This window comes from Ochotona curzoniae, unplaced genomic scaffold, assembly GCF_017591425.1.
Source record: "Ochotona curzoniae isolate NIBS_2020 unplaced genomic scaffold, NIBS_Ocur_1.0 contig_2927, whole genome shotgun sequence".
Lineage (NCBI taxonomy): Eukaryota > Metazoa > Chordata > Mammalia > Lagomorpha > Ochotonidae > Ochotona > Ochotona curzoniae.
In genome coordinates, this window is record NW_024465654.1 from 3994727 (window position 1) to 4014042 (window position 19316).

At 42.8% G+C, this 19316-nt stretch overlaps 1 protein-coding gene across 1 annotated transcript in view; it reads right to left on the bottom strand.

Moving 5' to 3' along the window:
- The window catches only part of PKP2 (plakophilin 2), a 74127-nt gene that overhangs the window by 15512 nt on the left and 39299 nt on the right, over nucleotides 1-19316 (bottom strand). The window contains exons 6-9 of the mRNA XM_040978876.1: nucleotides 18365-18542; nucleotides 2749-2866; nucleotides 1796-1960; nucleotides 735-908 (exon numbers count right to left, since the gene is read on the bottom strand). Coding sequence (XP_040834810.1) covers nucleotides 735-908; nucleotides 1796-1960; nucleotides 2749-2866; nucleotides 18365-18542 — 635 coding nt within the window. The remainder of the gene's footprint in view (nucleotides 1-734; nucleotides 909-1795; nucleotides 1961-2748; nucleotides 2867-18364; nucleotides 18543-19316) is intronic.

Sequence of the window (19316 nt, forward strand, 5' to 3'; positions counted from 1 at the left end):
ATTTATTCCTCCTTCTTTTCCTAACTCCACTCCGATTTTTCCATTAGGAAGCCATTCTTTTGCCTTTTCAGTGCATGTAGGGTACATGAGAGGGACCGTGCGCTGCTAAGATGCAGGCTCCTGAGGTTCACAGGCGGGTGTGTGGCCCGGATCTGGTCAGTGAGGACACCACAGCCTCTTCGCCACCGGCCATGGTTCCGAACGGACCAGCGAGCCAGAGCAGACACATTCTCCGAGTTGCTTACACTGCAGTTGGGAACATCGTCTTGTTTTTCCTTGTGGGGATGGTGGGCTAGCAGAATACCAGCCTCAAATAATTCCTGGTTGTCTTTGTTACTATATGGGCACTGCTGTTTGGGAACGAAATCAACAGAACAAATGAAGATGCAACATGATTGTAACGCCCAGGGCACTGAAGTCTAGTTGTGACAGACACCCTGATCCACCTGGACCGCTGGAGTGAGATTCTGAAACGTGCACTGAGTGATGCTGAACAGCACAGGTATCGCCAAGTCTTGTGTCTACGGTAAGGCTTGGCTTGCTTAGAGGCAAAGCTGAAGGCCTTGGAGAGCTGGAACATTCTCTGGCAATTGCTAAGAACTGTCCTGGGAAGTGAGAAAGCTCTTGCTGTTGGTTCATGCTTATGCTTCACTCCTGAACCTAACAGGAGTGTGTGTGTGTGTGTGTGTACTGTGGGGTTTTTTTTAGGTAGAAGAAGGGGCGTAATTACTCACTGGTCCACTTCCTGCTGTGAGGTTCTGGAGAGCTCCCAGAGAGGCTTCCTGCGTGAAGTTTCGGACACTCTTGGCAATCAAGGACAGATACATCCTAATCACGATGGAGTGCCACAGCCACTCCACACCCTTGGGGTTGCTCTTCTCCTCTGGCATCGGCATGTCCTGGTAGTGCTAACCACACACAAGAGAATCCGCGATTAATATACTTCAAGGAGGGTCTACAATCCACACTCAAACCAAGAGACCAAAACGTGATCTGAAAAGACTAATAATTTGTCCCCAAAGTCCTTGAAGAAGAAACTTAACAAGCTCCTTAGCTTTCAGCCCATCATGACTATTTCTAACATCATCCTACGTTGAACTGTTCATTTCATAACATGTGAGAATTCTGAGGACTAAGCACAGATAGTTCTAGAATGGCTTTCAGGCTGCTTCTAAGCTAAATGCTAAATCAGTCTCAACCACTCCGAAGATAAGAAAACAGCCCTGTCCTGGACAGGTTGTCCAGGATAGCATCAGACTTCTAAATTTACCAGCTGTTCTCCAAGTTCACAAATATGATATTCAGAGGAGTAAAGGGTCACATTCTTTCAAATCCCAAATATGTATTCTTCCCTGTAATGAGGTTTGCCTTCAGCGTGTCTGACATTTGCTTTTAGAATGCTCAAAATCAACCATTAAGCTGCTTTGGGCATTAAAACAATGCATGTACTATTGGCCATGTTGCATTAAGCTTATTTTCTAACCTGAAGGACAAATAGATTTTAATAGCTAACAATGCAATCATGCAGCCAGATTGCCTGGGACTGGATGCCACCCCTTCCAGTTATTTGCTGGAACGTTATAGGAAACTTAATTAACCTTTCAGTACTCATTTCCTCATGGGTACATGGTGGTGTTAATAATATACAACTCAAAGGGTTGATGTAAAGACCCAAAGAACTTAAAACAATGCCCACCCACTAAATACTCAGAAATGCATGCACATATACTCATGCAGTATACACACTTACACACACACACACACATACACACGCTTTCTCTGTCTCCCGATATACCTCTTTTACTTTCCTGCTTCGGCTGCCAAAACACCCAACACTCCTGTTGTTGTCAGTCTGGATATTTCGGTTTTGAATATAGACGTTCTGGGAGTATCTCTCTGGAAGCTCTGCCTCCAGCTGGTAGGAGAGGTTATGAAGAATGCACACGCAGTTCTCTGTGGCCTGAGAAAACAGGACACGAATACTAAGCACATACAATGAGATTCTCCTGTGCAAGCAGAGCATCGCGGCAGTGGCCTGGACAGATGTGATGGCTGCAACTGGACGTGCTCTGGCCGTGGGGTTCTGGGGGAAGTGGAAGATGACAGCTTGAAAGGCTAAGGTTCCCCGATGAGCGGTCAGGAGGACAATGCTCAAAAGTTCAGGCTGAATTTCTAGTTGTAGTTTGGACACAAAACTTACTTGTAGCAATGCTGAGTTGGAGAATCGGAGGAGATAATGTCAACAGGGACCACTGGGGAGGCTACTGCAATCTACTCAGTAGAGAAGAGGCAAAAATGAGGACAAAAGTTATAGCACAGAACTTTTCTGAGCCAGGGTATGTGTGACCTGCTGTCAGCGGAGGTCAGAAGGGAGGGAGAGATGTACTCACATTTTTATCTTCTTTTTGTGGGATGATGGCCATGAGTAAAGATTACACAGAGTAAGCAAGTTTGAGGAGATGAAGGAAGAGACAAATTCAAGCTCATGGTGTAACACAGAGCATATGGGTTACTTTTCAATTTTCTCATAGAAAAGTTGCACAGGTTTGTTGGGCTTAAAAAAAAAAAAACCTAAAATAATGAGGCTGGATAAATTTCAGTTTTCCTGGAGCTGGACGGGAAATTTTAGGATTGGCAAGTGAGTCTGAATAAATCCAAACCTAAGCAGCTACTTTAGAAATACTCTGAAATGTCCTGCTAGGACAAAGAGAGACAACTCAACATGTGAGATATTTAACCTAGAATTACCTTGTCATCTGGCTGGTAATCCGCAATGGTTCCTCTGACATAGTGGACCAGGGAGTCGATGAGCCCATCACACTTTCTCATCACTTTCCTCCCATCAGAGCCAGCTGAGCTCATGTTTCTATCAAGAAAAACAGATTAAAAAAACCACTGCTGAGGTCATGTATCACACGGCTCTTAGTTGAGAGCTTTAACTGATGCTCAATGCTGGTGTGTGGCAGCTGGTAAATCTGTGACAGCATCTCAGGGTCAGCAGATGACCAATGCCCAGTGGTTGTCAAAGCTGGGCACAACTTCCAAACATCGCCAAACAACACGTGGCCATGTCTGCTTCACTCCAAGCACCAAGGCAAGGGCACTCTTCAGGCTTCATGCCACTCGCTGGAGGGCACAGAGAACCAAGTATTCTCCACTAAAAGAACGAACAGCACATTAGACATCATAATGCACTGGATATCCAGGTCTTGATTCACTTCATGTCTTGGTGTTTAGAAGATTTATTTATTTATTTGGAAGTCAGGGGCCAGCATTGTGGTACAATGGATAAAGCAGTCGCCTGCAATGCCAGCATCTCATATTGGCACTAGTTCAAGACCTAGCTAAGCCACTTCTGATCCAGCTCCTTGCTAATATAACTGGGAAAGCTGAAGATGGCCCAAATGCTTGGTACCCTACAACCATATGGGAGACCCCAAATAAGCTCTGGGCTTCTGGCTTTGACCAGGTCCAGCCTAGGTTCCTGGAGCCACCTAGAAAGTGAATCAGGAGATGTATTTATTTATTTATTTGAAAGGGTAAGAGAGAGGGAGAAAAATCTTTCCATACACAAGCCCCAATAAAGAAATCATTTTTAAAAAATCAGAGTTACACAAAGAAGTTCCCTGTCAGCTTGTTCACTTCCCAAGTAAGCAGCACAGGGTTGATTCAGGTAGAAGTCAAATACTTCACATACTAATTCTAAAAGAACTTAAAGTTGTCATGATTCCTCATTTGTAACAAGTATGTTAGACTGCATCATTTTGGGGTTTGGTAGATTTAACTATAAACTGTTACAAATATTAAATCAAACGCTGTATAGTATGACTTTATAATGAAAATGGCAGAGAGAGGCCAGGAAAAAAGCAATTTTCTAGTGTATAAAACCTAATTAAAAAGCATGACTTCTGGAGTGGGCATTTTCTAGCAGTCAAACTGATACCAGTTGAGCCACCCAAATCCCCTATTGTGGAGTACCTGGGAGTCCCTGCTCTGTTTTGCCCATGGCTGTGGGTATCTGGGGGCTTAGTTAGTGGATGAAAGCTCTCCGGTTTTCTCCTCTCTGCTTTTCAAATAGATAAAAAAGAATAAAGTCCTTGCCTTAAAAAAAATAAAGAATCCTGACCAATAAACTTTGCGCTTGGTCTATTTCTAGCTATAACCTAGGACTCCTTTCTATAAAGAGTAACTAAATCTGCAAGTGGACCATGCTTCCTCTTACAGGAATGAAGCATGTCAAATACAGCAAGATGATGTATTTTGGTATAACACTGGAGATTGAGACCATGTATACATCCTGGTATTATTGTTACTATCTTCCCTTGGATTATGGTTTTCTTCTTCACATTAGCCATTCAAAAATGTCTTTTCCCTAAAACGTTGCTGCTTCAATGAACAAGAAAGCACACCCCTGCAGACTTCAGAATCTGAGAATCATGACTGTTCCCTTTAGCCAATGTTAATTGCTAAGAACTGTTCCTGTAAGATAGAATGCATCAAACCAGTTTCTTTTACCGGTAGCCAAACTATCCAAAATATATTCAAGACTTTTTCTTCATAATGTTGTGGTATCATTCCGAGCATCAAGAAGTAAAATTGATACCTTTTTTAGTCTTACTTTCTTGATCTCTAACATAATATTAGTACTTAAAAAAAGTTCATGAAAATAAAATGAAAATATTTTAGCGTCATAAAAAGTTTTGAAATTCATATATAGTTTCCCATAACACAGATTTTCCATGAAATATCTGAAAATCCTTATTTTGCACCCTCTTTCAGTTCCATTTTCCATGAACTTTTTTAAGGACCAATGTAATTGTACTATTTTATTTTAAAAGGGCTCCTGTTGGGCCCGGCGCGGTGGCGCAGTGGTTAAGGTCCTCGCCTTGCACGCCCGGGATCCCATATGGGCGCCGGTTCTATCCCGGCAGCCCCGCTTCTCTTCCAGCTCCCTGCCTGTGGCCTGGGAAAGCAGTCGAGGACGGCCCAAAACTTTGGGACCCCGCACCTGCATGGGAGACCCAGAAGAGGCTCCAGGCTCCGTATCGGCATAGGATTGGCCGTTGTGCTCACTTGGGGAGTGAATCATCGGATGGAAGATCTGTCTCTCTCTGTCTCTCCTCTCTGTATATCCGCCTTTCCAATAAAAAGATAATAAAAATAAATCTTACAAAAAAAGGGGGGGGGGGCTCCTGTTCCACAATACCTCTTCAGTGAATATTTGCCAAAGAAGCAAACGGAAGTATATCAAGAGCTGAGGAAACCTGGAAGTGTAGAATGTACTACTATGTTCTCTCAAAGATCACACTTGTAGGCTAATAAACTCTTTGAAATTGACAATGCTCACTGTCTTTAAGTCACAAAATAGCTATTTCATCATGCAATCTAACAGTTGAGATGAGAAGACCAGTATAACACACCAATATTTTAATGATTGCTGAATTGAAACAATGGAATTTTAAATTTTAATAAAATTCCTTTAGTGATTGTGACTCTTCTAAAAAGATTAAAGATTCACTCCCCTATTTCCACTGTCTTTGATTATTTGACAATTAAGAAAAAGGTAATGAATCATGGTATAATCTCAAACCATTTTTGCTCTGGCTTCGAGTCAACATTCTCGCTGTTCTTTCTGAGTCCTTTCACTATCATGGGCTCTCAGGAAACCTAACAAAATGAAAGGATCTTTTCAGGCCTCCTTCTTCTGCACGTGAAGAAAGTGAGGCCTACTTACAGAATTTAGCTTTTCCTGGTGACAGCAAATATCTGGGCTCTTCTCCATTCTTAGTTCTTATCAACACAACCCAGAAGAGAGCCAGCTCCTCTAGCAGGTGGCCAGCCTGTCATTTGTTTAGTAAACACCACAGATGTTCCCTCCCCACCCCCACCACAAGATCATGAAAGCACGTGTCTCAGAGCTCTCCTCTGAGCTTTTCAACTGCTGGTTTGAAAAAATGGCCGTGGTCAAAAACTGCTTTGACAACTCAAAAGGCCTGTCCTTCCTCTTGGGTCAGCCCACTAGTTACCTGGCAGATGGATGACTTAGCAGTGTTTAACTTGAGGGTGTTTATTTTGAGTCTGAACGGTAACTGGATTTGGCAGTACTGCCAGTTCACACGTACTGACTGCGGCCTTGAAGCGTGGCATTATCCAGACTCGACTTGCTTGAAATGGAACTTATCAGGGGATTCTGGCAGCTGATACCTTTGCTGACAGGAAGTGCATGGAAGCTACTGCTTCAGTATTTGCTCCTGCATATCAGAAATAGTTCCTACCTTCCTCAACTTCCCAGTATAGAAATGGTAAGGGTAGATTATTTTATAACAGAAGGCAGTTTGTTCTGTACCATTCTGAAAATAGCTAATAGTCGTAGAAGATGATGTATCCATCTTAAAATACTTTCTCAGTAGCCAGCACCTGAGTTTTGGGAATTGATTAACACGGCTATCCGTAGGCAGAATTAATCGTTCTCCAGCTTATCTCCTGAGTTCTGATAAATATTTATTTCTGTCTCCCATAGACAAACCAGTGGAGCTTAATGATATATAATAATAAGGAACATATACATGAAACACATCAAAATAATAAAATTATTTAAAAAAAAAAGAATGAGCACACAAACCCAAGTAATTACTTAATAAGAACTATCAGGCTTACCCATAGAATGAATTTTTAAATTTGGTGCTCATGATTTGAATTCTAGTATAATTTAGCCTAAATTTGAGTAAATATGTAGGTCCATGTAAGGAAACAAACTACATTGTGTTTTACAGTGAAAAAAACTAGGTTCCCAAGGGGTGGAAATTCGGCACAGTGATGAAGATGTCTCCTGGGGAGCTACTGTAGCCTAGTTTTCTTGCTGTAGCATTGGCATCCCATATGGATGTTCGTTCATGTCCTGGCTGCTCCACTTCCGATCCAGCTCCCTGCATATGACATGGGAAAGCAGCAGAAGATGGTTCAAGTTCTCAGGTACCTGCATGCACAGGGGAGACCTGGAGAAGCTCCTGGCTTTGAATCAGCTCAGTTCTGACACTCAGATCTCTCTCTCTGGCTGTCCTTTTCTCTGCAATTCTTCCTTTCAAATAGAAATAAATACATCTTCAAGAAATGATGCCGCATGGGATGCCTTCATCATCCCGTGGCACAGCCCTGAGTTTGAGCTCAGCTGTATTTCTGATTCTGGATCCTTGCTCTCCATACAGGGTCCCAGCCCCAACTGTTGGGACTGGAAAGAGAACCAGCAGATGGAAGATTTCTCTCTGTCACTGCCTTCAACATACGATGCAAACAAAAACGGGTTCCTAGACTGGGGGCTTTTAGGCTAAGGGCCACCAAGGTTTTTCTAAGGAGAAAGGATGTGAATAAGGATACGAGCCACTTTTCAAACAAAAGCAAGGCTGTCTTGAAATTCTTCACTTCCACTAGTTCCAAACGTTCAGGCACTGCTGACCTGTAAGCTGGTGTTTGACTTTAGGAACAGTTTGGCAGTATGATGTGTAAGGGGTGAGGTGTGGCACACTAGACAGTCTGCCAATGAAATGTCCAATGGACCGGTGGCACAGCCTCATTTACTTAGGAGGATTCAGGTATTTTGGCTGAAAGATAATCAGGAGATTCCTGACTGTCCAGCATCACTCATTGTGCATGTTCCTGAACATCACAATGAAAAAGGGAGAAGAAAATACTCTGGATCTTGCCGGAATTGGAAAGAAGAAGGGCACGTCTTTAAGATTGTTGATAGTGGGATTAAACCTCAATTCATATGGTAAACTAAACAGAAAAACAGTTGCAATTCAGTGTGTGTGCTAAGCCATATGGGAGACAACTTAGGAACACATGACCTGTCATTCTGAAGAACTCCAGAAATTAGAATACACCTGGAATTTAGTTCAGAATCCTGTCCTTTGGCTAGCATTTGCAACCAGAACTCATTGGTTCTAGCAGGGCTTTTCTCTGGCTCTCCAGGTAAGATGGTCTCTGTGTGGCTATGTGCATGCACACACACACACACACACACACACACACACACACACACACACACACACACAGACTGAGAGACACAGTACATTTCCATCTGCTGGCTTATTCCACAAATGCCTGCAATGGTCTGGGTCTAGTGGAACTGAAGCTGGGGACTCATTCCAGGTCTCCCACATGGGTGGCAGGAACCCAGATTCCTGAGCTACCACCCTTGGAATCGCAGGGAGCTGGAGTCTACAGCTGCAGTTGGATGTTGAAGCCAAGTACAGGGCACGACTCTTCAAGGTGTGACCAGTATACTAAGTAGTGATCAACGTGCTTTAAAAAACTGTGGCTGCATCTTGTATTCAACAACAATTACAGGCTTCAAATCCTGTCTACTGTAAGTTGTGCAGTCATGCCCCAAGGGGTGCCAGTCAATCCAGCACTTGGTAGACAGAGTCAGAATTCATTCCAAGACCCAAGTAAGTGCTTGATAAGACATCAGCTGACAAGGAGGCATCCTTCTTCCTCCTGTTATTTAAGATGTAGGTCTGGGCTTTTGTTCAACTCTGGGCTGACACATATCGAACACTTGGGCCTTGTCTGTGATTGTCCTGGAAGCCGAGGCACAGGCGGCTGTGGTTGCACACAACAAAAGGAGAGCCTCACTTGAACTTCAGAGAACAAAACCTTATGGCTGAAGAAGGGCTTGTCTGGGACTCAGAAGACAGCATCAGTTCCTGAAGGAACTAGCAACCTTCTGCACACAGGAGCAGTCCTGGGAGGTCCAGCAAGGTCCTGTACCTCCACACCTCGCCCCTTCCAGGGTAAGCAAAAATAATGACATGTCACCGTCTGTCACACATTAGAAACAGAGGGTGATGGAGCAGAAAAATCTATGTTTAAAAATCCCTTAGTGGGCCTGGCACGGTGGCCTAGTGGCTAAAGTCCCCACCTTGAACACACTGGGATCCCATATGGGCACTGGTTTAATCCCGGTGACCCTGTTTCTTATCCAGCTCCGTGCTTGTGGCTTGGGAAAGCAGCTGAGGATGGCCCAAAGCCTTGGGACCCTGCACCTGTGTGGGAGACCTGGAAGAGGCCCCGGTCTCCTGACTCTGGATCGGCACAGCTCTGGCCATCGTGGCCGCTTGGGGAAAGGATCAATGGATGGAAGATCTTCTTCTCTGTCTCTCCTCCTCTCTGGATATCTGACTTTCCAATAAAAATAAATAAATTAAAAAAAATTCCTTAGCTCTGCTTTTGTGTATCATTGGAAATAAGTAAATAAGTAAATAAACAAGATATATATATATATATATCCTCTTGATATAATAGGAAAAATTACTGTTTCCTTTTTTCTTCTTTGATATTACTCCACGCATATAGTTTCTTTAGCAGCTCCTGAGAACTGCATTTCAGTGTTGGAGGCCTGACAGATACGGAGAGAGAGAAATGCTACATCATGTCTGGGCAGATCCGGTGAGGACGTGACTGGAGAGCAGGGATCTTTGCAAGCGCTGGCTGCTGGACGTGCTGCTCAACAACTCCATCAGATAAACACTGGGCTCCAAGAGACCAGGGTGGTGACCAGATAAGCCTCCTTCATCTAGTTTGTTTGATGTAACAAGAATTGCTGAGGGATTTCAAACCCATGACTTAAAACCCCTGAGGCTTAGATTACAATTTTTTTTAAAAAAAGCAAGACTGTATTTGCCCATCTGAATGCTACTTACACCTTTTACAAACACGTAGGAATTTATAAAGTAAAGCCCCACCAATGAAGAAGGTTCCCAGGAGGCGCTGGTTAGTCTTGCCTGCTCTGCTCCCAGTTAATGGCCTGGGGACAGCAAGGGAAGACGACTCCTGCCCACGTGGGGGAGCTGCATGGAGCTCCTGGCTCCTGGCTTTGACCTCGCCCAGCCCCATCAGGGCAGAGAACTAGCGGGTGGAAGACCTCTCTGACTGTCCTCTCTGCAACTCTTTCAAATAAATACATCTGAAAAAAAAGTTTAAGTAATTTAGTTCATTAAATCAAATGTTTGTTTGTATACCTGAAATGGCCAACATAACACATGGTTATGACTGACATAGACAAGAAACAGCACCTAGTCTACAATGTATGGGCTTCCTATTGCTTTGGTTAAAAATGAAGAGCTTAAGTAGCCTCAAATTAGCCTAGTCGTGGAGATCATAGTTGATGTTCAAATGTCTTTCTTTTCCTGGAAATGCTGCTTTCTGGCTTGCCCTGTTAACATGATCTCATGTAACGTTTTTCACTGGTAGTGTGGTAAACTATTTCCCAGAAATATCTGCATTCAGGTTATGGTTTTCAAAGAAGATGATTCTGGCATGATTTTGGATCCACATTCTTACAGAGAATAAAAATAGTTACTTGACAATTGGGAAACACAGATCTTTATTTAAGTATCTTCTTAATTATCTGGGATTGTGTACAGCGCTGGAACAAGTAAGGCTTATTTTGTCATGAATATCTAGAACAAGGGATGTGTAATCAAACGCAATTAGAATGACACATATAATTAAGGAAATGTGGCTACAGTACAGTTCTAATGTCTGATTTCCAGATATGCACAATTTATGTGGAGGACATGCTTTTTCCAGGGAGTATCAGCTATTAATATCCCCAAAAAACTTGTCTCTGAACCTATGGCTCTTAAGGAATAAGACTGATAGTTACAGTTTTTGTTTATGAAAGTATAATTTGTTTCCTCTGACTATCTGAATCGGCTAGATTTGCAATGCTTTGTGACAATGCAAGTTTCATCAAAGACAGTGTGAATTTTGGTAAGCTTATAAGAGGTTATTATACATTCATCAAAATATATACTATTCAATGACTGGGATGGTGGGGGTGGAGGGAAGAAGCTGGAGTCACTTACAGGGGAAATGCAATTACCAATTGCTTTTCCTATTGAACTGGCATGTATGGTTCTAAAATATAACCAAGGAAAGGGGATTATTTTTTACAATGTAATATGGCATTATTTTAGCCTGTCATTTCAGACAAAATGACAAGCCCTAGGTTGGCTTTCATGACTGTGGACAAGATTAAGATAGCAACTTTGGCCCAGCATGTTGCCTCAAGTGGTTACTCTTTCTCCTCCAAGCTCTGGCATCCCATATGGGTGCTGGTTTGTGTTCTGCCTGCTCCACTTCCCATCCAGCTCCCTTCTTATGGGCTGGGAAAGCAGCAGAGGATGGCCCAAAACCTTGGGACCCTGTACCCACACGGGAGATCTGGAAGAACCTCCTGGCTCCTAGCTCTGGATCAGTTCAGCTCTGGCTGTTGCAGCCATTTGGGGAGTGAAACAGCAGATGGAAGATCTTTCTGTCTCTCCTTTATTTCTGTAAAATCTGACTTTCCAGTAAAAATAAATAAATATTTTTAAAATGGTAGAATTTTATAAGCCCTTTTCTTAAGGAAAATGTGTTTTCAAGAATTTATGCATTAGTATTTTATATGTGACTATATTTAAAAATGAGGCGGACAAGGGATAGAAAAGTGAACCTAAGACAGAGAGGGACATTCAGACACCCCCACTCATCCTTTAACAGGTCTTTAAGTATGACCTGCTCCAATCACTTCCCTCAGGCAACCTCAGGCAGCCAACTGTCTCTATTCCAGCTCATTCCTTCTTTTATTCCTCTTATCAAAAGTGTTGTTAGGACCTCTTCAGGTGCTTATCATCTCTGTTAGTCACAAGCTGCTCCAGGGTGAAGTTAGGTCCTATTCATACCCTGTGGAATTTCTGAAACTCACGTTGCTTTAGATTCAGCAGGCATTCACTGAGTATGGAGGCAGTGATAAGGTTGGACATATGCCAGTGGTAAAAGCCCAAAAAGACTGAAATGGCGGCCAGCCTCCAATTTCTGATAAATATTTCTATATATAACTGCGGAAGAGTCTCAGGCACTTAAGTTCTTCCACTGAAGAATGAGAACGCCAGAACAGACTGCCTGGATGTACTCATGCTTGGTTTCAAGTGCTGTCTAACACTCTGAAACCCTACCATTCTTTGTGGTCATAAATTTGCTCAGGGCCTGTCTTCAGAAGGCATACCAATTTCTTACTCATACGTTGCTTCAGAAGGTGCAAGAGAAGAAAAAGGAAAAAGATGCCATCATAAGAAGGATCTGGAAGATATGGGCACTGCAGTACAATAGGTCACATTGCCATTTGGAGTGCCCAGAAGCCATATCAGCATGCCTGAGATGGAATTTTGACTTCACTCCTGACCCAGCTTCCTGTTAATGCCCCTGGGAGGCAGTGGATGATGGTATAAGTAACTGGATTCCTGACACCCATGAGGAGACCTGAGTAGAATTCCTTGCTCCTGACATCTGGCTTCCCCATCTCAGCTCTGGCTGTTGTGGACATAAGGGATGTGAATCAACAGATGAAGGATCTGTGTGTGTGTCTCCCTGTCACTCTGCCTTTCAAATAAATAAATAAATAGAACTCAGAAAAAGGGAAATCCTACACTCTATGAAATTGTGTCATAAAATTAAAAAAAAAAGACTAAAAATTTAAAAAAAGACTAATAAAAGAATGGTATGAGGAATCTTTGGCCCAAATTTTGGATTTACCTCTGGTAAGAACCACTGGCATTATTTATCCGACATCCAAAGGTTTTTGAATAAGTGCTATGGAACACAGTCACAACTCCCAGAGCTGGCACTATGAATCCCAGGTTACACAGGGACGAAAAGGACCACATTGTGTGTGTGTGTGTGTGTGTGTGTGTGTGTGTGTGTGTGTGTGTGTACAGTGTGTGCACAAAGGCAAACATGTACATGCAGTGGGGATACAGAATCAAAGGAGGCTTTTCCAGTAGTTCAAAATTCGGTGATTACCACACAAATCTGGAATTTCAGGTATCTGAATACCCTATTAGTTGGAATCAGTTAGGAAACATTTAACATTTACTTCAAGTAAATAAAGACAACTTTGAAAAAAAATTATCAAATTCATAATCCATTACAAGAAAACCCAGGAACTGCTTCTCTGAAAAAGAAAAAAAAAAAAAGATGTTTTTTGGGAAATGTGTCTGTGTCCTAGCTGTTCACATTTTGATGTTACGGTAATCAGTGAAGGACAATTCAGGAGCGGGGCTGGAAAATACTTAACAAAGAGGAACAGGATGGGGGGGCCCAGGGAGAGCAGGTGCCAGCTTCTGAGAACACTCTCACTGAGGCTGATTTCAAGCTGCCAACATTATGTCACTGAATATGGAGTCATGAAAAGATGCCAATGGTTGTCCTCACGGAGCAGCTCCAGGACGCACAGGAGCAGTCGGTTTACTTGCCCCTTCCTACCTCGGTGTTTACTGCTCAGTATGCTGGTGTAACTTCAGAACACAAACTTGCAGGAGCCCATCATTGTGCCAACTGTAAAATCTCTATCGCCTTTCAGTGGAAGACTTCATTCATGAAAAGCACATAATTCCAAAGGAATCTAAAGTCAGCACCTAGGCCCTGGCTAATGCCGCAGGCAGATGCTAAGCCTCCAAGTGAATCATTGGCTACTGGGCACATACGCTGCACCTGCAGTGTTGGCCTTGTCAGAAGTCAGGCCGTTCATGCTCTCTTGGGTGGATGTGCTTTGACTGGAGCTGGCTGGAAAGGAGAACGAATCACAGTCGCCAGCTCAGCAGAAGCACACATCTTAACTTGCACGACTGCCACATGCAGACCAGAAATTCTCAGTGTCAAGCCTAGTCGACAGAGAAAGTCACTGGTGTTCCTTAAAATTCCTCTCCAGAGCAGACAGATGAAAGGATTGTAAAACACTAAGCGAAATCAAACATGCCAAAAATCAATGCTGCTAGTAGAGCAGCATCTCTCTGCTGCCTCTCAATCCACCAGGGACGGATTAGCTCATATGAATTAGTACCAACTAAGAGAGTTGTTGATTTCATGGTCTTGAAGGATAACTAACATTGATTCTTACCAGAAGCAGTCAATATCTGTCTGAAAACACATTTAGAGCAGGCAGGGGATAAAAAGTGGCTACTCAGCAGACGACTCTATCGTCATGGAAATCAGCGTTCTTAAACTGCTGCTTCTGAGATCCATTTTCTCATGTCTGACATCTGGAATATGTTCCTCCCGGCCTTTGGTGGCCACGTGGCGACAGCTAGCTACCTTGCAGTCACCTACGTGGCTCTCTTCTCGGGAAGGTACCAACTCGATTTGCTTCATCCTGACTAAACACCACTGAGTTCCACCTGTATAGAACGTCTACAGCAAAACACAGAAACACAGAGCCAGTGTCCTGCCGAGAACTGGGCCCGCTGTACAATGGCCTTCTTGACATCATGGCATGGGGTACTGTGGACACACGCCAAACACAAATGTAGCTAGCATTCTGATTAAAAGCTAGGGTTCTGAAGGCTGGCCTCCTGGCTTTGAATTCCAGCTCTTTTATCAGCTGTTTGGGAAAAACCACTTAAGCTCCCTTAATAGCAGTTTTCTCATCTACAAAACTAGGGAAAATCTCCTTGACAAGGGTGAGTATACTGAGAAAATTCCTATATAGCTTAGAATAGTTTCTAAAAAAAAAATAAATGTTAGCTATTTTTGAAATAAACTAGATATACAGATGAAATAAGAGCAGACATTTTAGGAAGCACACAGAGCGTGGTACTCAATTTCCCAGGATTGTGCTACATTCTGCCTTTAGAAAGAGCTCAAATCAGTAGCAGGGATCATTTTGCAAAAACTCTAAAACATTGCCATTCTGATTGGAGTCTTACATGTTCTGGAACACATATGCCAACCAAGGTACTGCCTTTCCTATTTTAGGAATAAAGGCACTTCAAAAGATGTGTGGAATGTAGAATTAAGAGACAAAATACACACTGGTACAAAAATATTTTTGAATTCCATGCACAGAGAATTCTTCAAAAGTTTATAGAAAATTTGTTTCATGAAAAAACCTAAGCATGAATTTGAAACTTCTTTTATATCAAAGCCAATGCATGTTTTAATTCCACTTTTCCATAAACTTTCTGAGGTATGCTCATGTATTTTCTGATCTTTGTTCAGAACTGGAGATCACAGAAGAGATTCAAAACTTTTCAGTTGCTCAATGTACCATTTCTAGAAATACTGTAACTCCTTCCTCTTCCACTAAACTTGTATTTCTGTCCTCCACAAAGCAAATTTTGCTTGCAGAAAAAAGAAAAATAAGGAATTCCTTAACACTGCCCTCAAGGCCCCCACAATCTGGCTTTAGCCTGTGTTTTCAACTTCTGTTTCTTTATTTACTTTCTGTCACAAATCCCACAGACTGGTTTTCATTTGCTTATTCACTGAGTTGCTCATTTCATTCAAAAACTATATATGCTTCCTTATACTATGCTAGGAATTAGGCCTGATATCAGAGAAAAAAGATTTAAGAAAAACATATAGAATTAGCTTTTTTATATTTAAAAATGAATGGTTTAATTTATATAATTTTTATTTATATATAAAATAAATAAAAGTATTTCATGATCCCACTTGTAGGTAGAACATAAAACGAGCTTTTGAAAGATGGCTATAAATGAGGAGACTAAGTATTCCAGGGACAGATAACAGAAAATGCTTCCTGGTTGATCAGTTCAGTTCTGACTATGCAAAGGGAACTGGTGTGTGGAAGGCATGTTTGCGGAGGGAACACAGTGTGGCCCAATGCAAAAACACTGGTCATGGGTACCTCATAAAGCTCTTGGAAATTGGAATTAAAAGACATTTTTCTTTGATTAATAAAATCAGAAATTCATAGACAGAAGGGTTAGTCAAAACATTCATGCAACATGCATATTATGGAAGAATTACGCATGCATTTCAATCTTGTATTTTGAGTCAATTTCTACATAAACTTTTAAAATGTGTTTATTTGGAAGATAAAGAGAGGTGACAAATATCTGCCATTCACTGGTTCCCTCCCTCCTGGTCACTGCTGACACTGGGACAAGCTGAGCACGGCAAGGACTCAGCCACAGTTGCCTCAGGAGACTGAACTCAGGTGCAGAGCGCGGCTGCATTCCAAGAGACAGTTAACCTCTAGATTAAACACTTGCCACCACAAACTTTTGCAAGTAGTCTTGTCTAGGCTGCAATTTTTGTTTTGTTTGCTCAAACAAGCATTTCTGTGCCTCTTGATATCTGAGTTGACCATTGTTGCATATAGCAAAGTATACCTGACTAGGCAAGGCCAGTTCAGGGAAGGGTATTTCTTTTTTTTTTTTTTTTTTAAGATTATTTTATTTTTATTGGAAAGTCAGATATACATGGAGGAGGAGAGACAGAGAGGAAGATCTTCTGTCTGATGATTCACGCTCCAACTGACCAGAATGGCTGGTGCTACACCGATCCGAAGCCGGGAGCCAGGAACTTCCTCTGGGTTTCCCACATGGGTGCAGGGTCCCAAGGCTTTTGGGTCATCCTCAACTGCTTTCTCAGGTCACAAGTAGGGAGCTGGATGGGAAGTGGGGCCGCTGGGATTAGAACTAGTGCCCATATGGGATCCTGGCGCTTTGAAGGCAAGGACTTTAGCCACTAGGCCATGGCACCAGGCCCAGGGAAGGGTATTTCAAATGACATGTACGTCTCTGAAGCAGGCCGGAATGAGACTTCCCTGAGCCTGGCATGGGCCTCTGGAGCAACAGGCTGACTTTGTCTGACAAAGGCCCAAGTAAAGTTCGCCTGTGACATTTGTAAAGAAGCAGCCCAGTGTCTAAAACAAGATCCAGCAGAGATGAGCTCAAGACAAAAAAGAATGAGTCCCAAGGCTGCTGAATTTCTCTCCCAGGCGAGGAGGCCATGGCTCACCGTCTACTTCCTTCACTTCCACAGGTCAGTAAATGAGGCTCTGTGACCTTGAGCTAAGGTTTTGCTACTCTGAATGGACAGTTCTGACTGCTATGTCTGCCTGGTAAGAAACCTGACATGGTAAGGCCATGGCACCTCAGACAAACGCTAAGACATGAAATGTGTTTAAGCAGCTGGATCAGAAGCACTGCGGAAAAGCAGTTCAAAAGAGAGATTCCATGGAGACCACGCAGGCTCTTCTTAAGCCTTCAAGAATTTGATTCTGTCTTCAACTCCCCACCCGGGAGAGTCCATGAGGGCCTGGCCTGCCTCGCACCTTCCTGATCCCACTTGGCTCCGGACTCCTGCTGTGCTTTTTGGACCTGAGTGTCCATCAGCATCCCTCGCGGGGGATGGGAAGCCAGCCTTACTGTGTGAGTTCTGATTCAGTAGCTCTCCGTGGGACCTGAGACCCCTAACAAGTTCCAGGGAAGCTGCTTTGCTGTTGTAGCCGCTATGTTTTGAGAGCTTGTGCTCTCCACACACGTCAGTGTAACTGTATTCCAGTTCATTTGGTCGTCTAAATCTCCTAGGAGATGAAAGGGTCTTCACGCGGCCCTGAGCAGCTACCACACAGCTTTACACAAAATCAGCAAAAAAATTTCTGAAATCCATGTACGGAAGGGGGTCTTCAAAAAGTCCATGAAAATATGTGATTTGAAAACACTACATGAACTTCAAAAGAAACTTTCAAAGTCATTTTTCACACACTTTTTGAACTACCTTCATATTACTTTATGATTAACTTTGGGGATAAAATAAGTGTCATAATAAATCCCCTTAGGTACCACCCAAATAGAATCTCTTAGAAAATTAGGAAAAAATTCGATCAGCCATTGGACATAGTAGTTAGGACACTTCCAAGCTAAGCTAAGCTGCTGCCTGCACGCTGTCATCATATTTGTTAGTGTTAGTTGGAGTCCTGGCTGCTCCACTTCCCATCCTGCTCCCTGACAATGTGCCTGGAAAAGCAGTGGAAAATAGCCCAAATGCTTGGACCCCTGCACTCAGGTGGGAGATCTGAATGAAGCTCCTGGCTCCTGGTTTCGGCCTGGTCCAGTGCTGGCTGAGGAGGTTCCCTTCCCCTACCCCACTCTGTAACTCAGCCTTTCAAATGAAAACAAAACAAAACGGAAAAGGTCATTCTTGAGATGGCCCCATGCCATATTGGAGCACCCGGGTTCTAATTTCGGCTCTGCTGATTCCAACTTTCTGTTACTGTGCAACCTGAAAGACAGCAGTGATGGCTCAGACAGCTGGGTCTTGCCACCAATGTACGGGGCTGGATTGAATTCTTGGTTCCTAGCTTTGGCCTAGTCCAGTCCTGTCTGTTGTAGGCATTTGGGGAGTGAAGCAGATGGAAAACCTCTGTCCCTTTCAGAAAAACAAAAAACAAAACAAAACAAAACCAGTATAACTAGAGAAAAGACAGAGAGGTAGAAATATCCTGGTTTCCTTTGGGCTGCCTAATTTTAATTTTTCCACTGGGCTGCTGTGGGTGGGTACAGGGTAGCATTACCTGAGGCATCCTGTGGCATTGTAGAATATATCAAAGTCAAGTAAACCATTTGCCTTGGGGTAGTCTCCTTCCGGCCACCCAGAAAACGGGATGATGATATTTTCAGTCAGGATGAGCAAGGCTTCTGTTATCATGAGATTCTTGAGTTTGTCGTTAGAGGACAAATTCCACAGCAAACCTAGAAAATCAGAGTCATCATGAGAATAGTGCAGGGTGGAGTCACAAGCACTGTTGAAAATTTCAGACTGTCACCTCCAGACCCAGCTATCCTGATCCTAGGAATACACCCAGAAGAAATGAAAGCTACATATGAGAAGGAGATCTGTAATTCTATAGTTACAACAGCATAATCTACAATAGCAAAGACATGGAAAGAATCCAGATGGCCATCCAAAGAGGACTGGCTAAAGAAACTGTGGTACATCCACTCCATGGAATATTACTCAGCCATTAAAAAGAACGAAATTATATAATGTGCAACTAGGTGGTCCCAACTAGAGACCATTATGTTCAGTGAAATAAGTCAATCACAAAAAGAGAAATACCATATGTTCCCTCTAATATAAGGAATCCATCAAACAAACTAGAATGTATAGTGGTAGAGAAATAGAGACTACCATATCCAGAAATGAAAACACAATGCAACATGCATCTCTACTTCTAAACAAAAGATGGACTCCCAGTGAAAACGTTGGATGTATCTAGACAATGGGATGACGGACTGTCTGACATTGTCTGTACCAGCAATATTGGGGCACACTTAAATAGGAGACTGATGAAATTGTAACTCCTTATGAAGAGTTGTAACATTATGAGAAAAATCAATCGGGGGCTGGGGTGGAAACTGGGGGTCGGGGGCAAGAGGGGAATCCTGACTCTAGAATTGTACGATAAATTTCAAAAATAAAAATTATAAAAAAAGACTGTCACCTCCAAGACTTCGAGCAGTTAT